Below are 7,500 nucleotides of genomic sequence, written 5' to 3'. Positions count from 1 at the left end.
CTTTAAGAGGCTCTGCAGTGTAGGTGTTGGTAACAGTAGATAGTTGACGTTGTAAATCTCTCATGTGATCAGTCTGAGTGTGAATACTGAGATGATGTCCTGCTGCAGCGCTCTCGGACGGCTGTGTGTGCAGCTGAAGGCTGTGTTCAGTGTCGTGTAGGTCTTAATGCCATGTGCTCTTGCTGTTTTTATACATGTTGGCAGTGTTAGTGTGTGTGTATGAGTGACGAGATCAGTATACTGTGTTGGAGAGCTGTTGAGTTCATCTCACAAAACATGGACTGATCATATTTACCCTGCTATACAGAGCAATAATGATGATAATAGTGATATAAGCTGGCCACTTTATTAGGAACACCTGCTTATTAATGTCTACTCAGCCAATCACATGGCAGCAGCTCACTGCATGTCGGCATGTAGACATGGTCAAGAGGATCTGCTGCAGTTCAGAGTGAGCATCAGAATGGGGAAGAAAGGGGATTTAAGAGACTTTGAACGTGGCATGGTTGTTGCTGCCAGACGGGCTGCTCAGAGTATTTCAGAAACTGCTGATCTACTGGGATTTTCACACACAACCATCTCTAGGCTTTACAGAGAATGAGGAAATATCCAGTGAGCGGCAGTTCTGTGGGCGCAAATGCCTTGTTGATGAGGCCAGAGGTCAGAGGAGAATGGCCAGACTGGTTCAGACTCACTTGAAACAGTTGGGTTAATAATAACTCAACAGGTAACCCAATGATTGGTTGTTTTAACATTTGAGTTTAACCATACAATTTGGGTTACAAAATAACTCATTTGTTGGGTAATTTAATCTAATCTGAAAGTTGAATCTAATCTAAACAAATATTTACCAAATAGTGGCTTAACCACTGATATCTCAAATATGTGAATCATTTCCTTAAAAAACTGTAGAAATGAACACGGAGGTAGAGAAAGCGCTTTAACAGTATATAGATCAGCTGTGACGCGCGCGTTTGTATCATCAGATTAAGAGTGATAGTGAACGGATATAAAAACATGACTCGGAGAGGTCATTTGATGAAAACAACGGTGTTAAAATAAACGTTATACCGCAAAAACAACACAACGCATGCATATTAATACAGCTGTTCTGTCAGTTAAACCAGCTGACTGTTGAAATTCAACATTTTTAACCCAACTGGTTGAGTTATTAATAAATAACCCAATAAACATTCAAAATAACCCAACAAAGCACCAAATATCTTTAAGTTAAATAAATAACTCAACCTTTTTTAGATATTACAATTCACACAGACTCACCAAAACTGGACAATAGAAGATTGGAGAAACGTTGCTGCTCTGATGAGTCTCCATTTCTGCTGACACATTCAGATGCTCGGCTCAACAACATGAAAGCATGGATCATCCTGCCTTGTATCAGCGGTTCAGGCTGGTGGTGGTGGTGTAATGGTGTGGGGGAGATTTTCTTTGGGTCCATTAGTACCAATTGAGCATCAACGCCACAGCCTACCTGAGTATTGCTGCTGACCATGTCCATCCCTTTATGAGCACAGTGTCTCCATCTTCTGATGGCTACTTCCAGCAGGATAACGCAGCATGTCATAAAGCTCAATCATCTCAGACTGGTGAACATGACGATGAGTTCACTGTACTCAAATGGCCTCCACAGTCACCAGAGCTCAACCCAATAGAGCAGCTTTGGGATGTGGTGGAACGGGAGATTGGCATCATGGATGTGCAGCCGACAAATCTGCAGAAACTGTGTGATGCTATCATGACAATATGGAGCAAAATCTCTGAGGAATATTTCCAGTAGCTTGTTGAATCTATAAAGGATTAAGGCAGATCTGAAGGCAGAAGAGGGTCTTACCCGGTACTAGTGAGGTGTACCTAATAAAGTGGCCGGTGAGTGTATAATGTGTGCGAGAGAGAGAGAGCTGTGGGGAAAACAGCTAAAAATTCTTCATTTATTTATTAGGTATATATAATGCATTGTTATGTATATTAAATGTTTTATTTATTTGGTTTGCTAATATCTGTTTATTTTGTAAAGGTCTAATGACATTTCAGATCTCAATGAAAAATATTGTTGTCATTTGGAAGTGTTAGAAGATTTATAAGTAGTTGTAAAGTAGGTGATGGTTTTTATTTTTGTAACCAAATATTCAGTTAAACTTCTGAATTATTAGTATTGTGTTGTCTAAAAATGAGTAATAGTATGACACTTTTTAGATATTTCAAGCACAAAAATAACAAATGAAGCAGCAAAATCCTAATATTTGGGTGGAAGAGTAGTTCACAGAATTTAAACTCAAACACAAAAATCAAGAGTTGTTTAAGATCTTTTAATACTCTCTCTCTCTCTCTCTCTCTCTCTCTCTCTCTCTCTCTCTCTCTCTCGCTCTCTCTCTCGCTCTCTCTCTCTCTCTCTCTCACATTCACATTTCACATTTAGGTGCTTTATTGGCATGACAAATAGCTGTACATTCGTATTGCCAAAGCAGTGCAGCGTCGCTGCGTACATACAAGACAGTGCAAAAAGGGCAGTAGTGCAAACAAATATAAACATAAAATATAATATAGAAATAAAGAAAAGAAATGTAAAAAAAAAAAATAAAAATAGATTAATAAAAATAACAATATATCAGTAAAACTAAAAAATATTAATAAAAATAAAAATAGATTAATGGTAAATAGATTAATGGTAATTAATCTCTCTCTCTCTCTGTCTCTCTCTCTCTCTCTCTCTCTCTCTCTCTCTCTCTCTGAGCTGTGTATTATTGTTGTTGTTGTTGTTGTTGTTGTTAGTGATGGTCAGAGGATATTCTGATCAGATTAATATGAGTGCAGTAATGCGGTGTTCATCATCTTCATTCTGCATTATTTGGATGTCAGCAGCAGAAGTGTGCAGTGATGCTGTCATGTTTCCTCTATATGATGGTCTGTGTTTTGTGAGATTCACACTCGTGTTGTCGTCTTCACTGTGGGCTTTCTCCATGATTATCAGTGTGCTGAAGAGCCAATAACGCCAAACTCTGGAGTGAGTCTGGATATTCAGCCTCCCCATCATCATTCCAGCTGCCAATGCTCTGTGTGTGTGTGTGTGTGTGTGTGTGTGTGTGTGTGTGTGTGTGTGTGTGTGTAGATGAACACTGCTGTCAGATTCGCTATTATTTAATGAGGTTTATGATAAAGAGCAGAAGACTGGTCATGTGTCGTGTCTTCATGCATGTGTCATGGTGTTTTATCCTGATGTGAGCAGGTTTTCTCTTTCAGCTCTTTTAATTGTGTGTATCCTCCAGCTCATGGAGTCAGTGATGGAGATGATGAGTACAGTTCTTATGTTTCCCTCTTGTACAGAACTCAATAATGAATCCCTGCTGAACCACAGACACATGTTCAGGGCTTTGGAGGAGACGGTTTGATCTTTGGCCAAATAAACGCTCCAGTTTCTCACTGCTTTATGATGTGGACTCTCACTGCTGCTGAGATGGAGTTTCTGTCCATTACATCAGTTTAGTTGATCTGTGTTCCTTCAGCGCCTCTCCAGAGTGTGTGTCAGCAGATGAGCACAGGAGTTCTGGAGAACTGAAGCGGAGTCAGTCCAGTGTTCAGAGCTGAAGCTCAGTTCAGTTCAGTTCAGTTCAGTGTGCTTTCATCTTCACTGCTGAGAGTCCAAACACTGAAGAGCAGATCCATCCATGAGCAGAAACACAAGACCCAAACCAAGCAGAACAGTGGAGGAACAAACTTCACCAACTGACCAAAGTGAAGGAGAGAAACCTGGAGAGGAACCAGGCTCAGTTGGGCTCCACCATTCCTCTGGCCAAACTTGCCTTGCGGAGCTGCAGTCTGGACGTCCAGTGAGTAGGCTGGTGTTCAGGCTGGCCCTTCAGGATTAATGCGGAGACTCGTCTGTCACTGGGGTCTTACAGGAATCAGTCTCGCACTCTCCACTCCTCCATGACCACCACAGCAGCAGCTCAGGATACGGCCTGGTCCAGGATTATGGAGACCTCTGGAGGTCCTCTATGGTTGGCATCATCTCTTCACAGGTCAACTGAACTAATAACTGATCTAAAATAACGCTTAAATGTGATGTGGAGCAGAGTTGACAGAAACACAGTTGACTGTACCGGTGACAGGGCTGAGAATAACAGAGCTGACCATATCCAGATAACACCATCCAGAGGTGGCCTATTCCAGCATCCCGTGCTTCAGCCCCAGATTAACTCAGACCAGACTGATGTTTATTTAACTCTGTGATCACACAATAAGATGAACACTAGACATAATTATATGACTGTATTCGGTGCTCAGAATAGGAGCAGTAGAGTGAAGCCTCTGCTAATGCATCCATGTGCAGGACGTCTTTCAAAGCAAAATGTCCCTGAATAAGTCACACAGACAAACATTCATTATAGACACAGTCTGGCTTTTATTTAGAAATCATTCATTCATGTGTGTGGACTATGGGGGAAACCCACGCCAACACGGGGAGAACATGCAAACTCCACACAGAAACACACACTGACCCAGCCGAGACTCAAACCAGAGACCTGAGTGCTGTTGAAGCGATCGTGCTGCCCACTGCGCCACCGCGCCGCCTGTAATTATTAAAACTGTTGTAATAATCAGTCGTCAGTTTTGAGAGCTGCAGGTCATACGCTCCTGATGTAAGATATTCATTTATTTGGGAATCTTCCACAATTGTTTTATGACTTTATTCTTGTTATTATGAATCTTATTTGACAATAAAATTGTGTTTCGATTATTAAGGCTGTCACAACTTGGTGGCTCAGTGGTCAGCACTGTGGCCTCACAGCAGGAAGGTCTCTAGTTTGAATCTCGGCTGGGTCAGTTGGTGTTTCTGTGTGGAGTTTGCATGTTCTCCCCGTGTTGGTGTGGGTTTCCTGGCTCCACACAGTTCAAACACATGCGCTATAGGGGAACTGATCAACTACACCGATGATGAATTGTAAATTGTGAATGAGTGCGTGGGTGTTTCTCAGTGCTGGGTTGCAGCTGGACGGGCATCTGCTGTGTAAAACATAAAACATGCACTGGAATAGTTGGTGGTTCATTCTGCTGTGGTCACCCCTGATGAATATAGGGATTAAGCTGAAGGAAGATGAATGATTGTGTCACAAAATCAGCATATTTTGAAATAATAACTAATATTTGTGTAAATAACGACACATTAAACAGCTAAATGATGATTGTGTTTGATTATTAGCCTATTAATGACTTTAACAATATTAAAAGCTGCATTAGTTGAGTGAATTTAACTTTAATGTTCAATAGTGTATGAATGCAGACTGTCGGCCAGCGGGCACCAACCCTGCTCCTGGAGATCACATCCAACCTTGATCAAACACACCTGAACTAATTAATTCAGGCCTGAAGCAGCACTCGATCATTACAGACAGGTGTGTTTGGTCAGGGCTGAAATCTTCTGGAGGGAATGGGATGATCTCCAGGAACAGGGTTGGTGACCCCCATACATATTTACTATATATTCGCTCAGGCATATCCGGGCTGGCTCAGGGGTCTTGCAGCGGCTCCAGTGTTGTGTTTGTCAGCTTTAGCATCAGAGCTAAGCGGATTCTCCGTCAGTCGCTGGTAAACCGCGGCGCATAATCCCCGGTCAGTGCCGCTACCGCCGGTAACCGCTGCTCTGCTGCTGCTGCTGGTGAACTGTACAGAGGTCATCTCAGTATATTAGCATGACGGTTGTTGTTGTTGTTCGTTAATAAAGATTGGTCCTGCATTACTGTAGGGGTTGTCGGAAAAAGACTTCAGTTATTATTATTCGCGGCAGCAGCAGTGATGATGATGATGATGATGATGATTAATATTTCATTATAATGCCATCAATTATTAAACTTTATAATGTATTAATGTGATTAGAGTACAGTAATATATGTACAGAATGTCATATCAGTATAAGGTGAGACTGTCCTTTTGTGTTGGTTTGCTTAAAGTGCTGGACTGTTGCATAAATTACTGCATCTTTAATAATAATAATAATAATGATTATGATGTTCTTCATTATTCATTTGAAATATACGAGTAAATGTGAGATATTGCGAGTGTGATTGACCTGTAGTGTGTGTGAGTGTGTGTGTCTGTTATATATCAGAGGGAATATAATAATCATAATAAATGAGCAGTGATGATTATTCTGAATTATAATTTAATATCAAACTTTCCCAGGTTTATCATGAGCTTAGAGGAAAACATGAGGAGTAGCTGATGATGAGCTGCTGAGATATCAGGAAATAACACACCTGAAGTGACTGTGTGTGTGTGTGTGCGTGCGTGTGCGTGTGTGTGTGTGTGTGTGTGTTTGTTTCAGGAGTAATGTCGGTTCCTCCAGTGTATGCAGACCTCGGAAGAGCTGCAAAAGACATCTTCAACAAGGGCTACGGTAACACACTCTACTCTGCTCACGTGTGTGTGTGTGTGTGTGTGTGTGTGTGTGTGTGTGTTCATGTTCATGTTCATGTTCACACGGCCTGTCTCTACTGCTGCAGGTTTCGGGATGGTGAAGCTGGACTTCAGAACCAGGTCTGCAAACGGAGTGGTGTGTGTCCACAATCTGCCATGCACACACACACACACACACACTCCATGTTTTATTCTGTGATATGATCAGATGTTAATGATGAGCTGATGGTGTTGATCTCTGAGTCTGGCAGGTGTGTGTGTGTGTGTGTGTGTGTGTGTGTGTGTGTGTGTGTGTGTGAGTGATCTCCTGTCAGAGTGTGTCTGATAATGTCTATAATAGTGGATCATTGTAGTCTCTATATGGAGTTCTGTGTAGACCCTCCACCTGCAGATCTGCACACATTTGGGCTTTTCTGTCCATTTTCATGTTTAATAACTCATTTATTGATCAGTTATTAATAATTCAGGTGTTATTGTGGTAATATTGAAATGATTACACATGCTGGAGTTGTGATGGCACCACAGCACAGGGAACCGTCACATTCAGCTCATTATTAGTGTCTTGTATTACTAATCTAATGGGGTTGTGTGTGTGTGTGTGTGTGTGTGTGTGTGTGTGTGTGTGTGTGTGTGTGTGTGTGTGTTAGGAGTTTAAGGGCTGTGGAGCGTCCAGTGTGGACTCAGACAGGGTCAGTGGGAGTCTGCAGAGCAGCTATCAGTGGCGGGAGTTCGGCCTCGGCTTCATGGAGAAGTGGAGCACAGACAACACACTCAACACACAGATCACTGTGGAGGACCAGGTGCGTACACACACACATGTTTAAACACACTGTCCTGTACACACACACACACACACACACACATGCAGGTGTAATTGGAAGTGTTTGTGTTGTGCAGATCACACCAGGACTGAAGATGACCTTTGACACCAGCTTCTGTCCCAACTCTGGGTGAGCTGAATCCTGCTCGTGCACACACACACACACACACACACACATGTTTGTTTTTGTGAAAAGTGGGGACATTACATAGGTTTCCATTCATTTTATACTGTCCAAACTGTATATT

General features: G+C 42.0%; 1 protein-coding gene across 10 annotated transcripts in view; it reads left to right on the top strand.

Moving 5' to 3' along the window:
- The window catches only part of LOC141376901 (non-selective voltage-gated ion channel VDAC2), a 12,489-nt gene that overhangs the window by 148 nt on the left and 4,841 nt on the right, over nucleotides 1-7,500 (top strand). Inside the window, exons 1-5 of one of the 10 annotated variants that reach the window (XM_087277185.1) lie at nucleotides 5,365-5,469; nucleotides 6,341-6,412; nucleotides 6,519-6,552; nucleotides 7,080-7,232; nucleotides 7,330-7,382. In XM_087277185.1, the coding sequence (XP_087133311.1) occupies nucleotides 7,176-7,232; nucleotides 7,330-7,382 (110 nt within the window). In that variant the 5' untranslated portion in view covers nucleotides 5,365-5,469; nucleotides 6,341-6,412; nucleotides 6,519-6,552; nucleotides 7,080-7,175. Of the gene's footprint in view, nucleotides 1-5,364; nucleotides 5,470-5,559; nucleotides 5,690-6,340; nucleotides 6,413-6,518; nucleotides 6,569-7,079; nucleotides 7,233-7,329; nucleotides 7,383-7,500 lie in introns of those variants that run through there. The other 9 variants (XM_087277178.1, XM_087277184.1, XM_087277177.1 and 6 more) reach the window with 9 other exon arrangements.

This window comes from Danio rerio, chromosome 12, assembly GCF_052040795.2.
Source record: "Danio rerio strain M-AB ecotype USA chromosome 12, GRCz13ab, whole genome shotgun sequence".
Lineage (NCBI taxonomy): Eukaryota > Metazoa > Chordata > Actinopteri > Cypriniformes > Danionidae > Danio > Danio rerio.
This window is presented reverse-complemented; position numbering and strand designations above follow the sequence as displayed.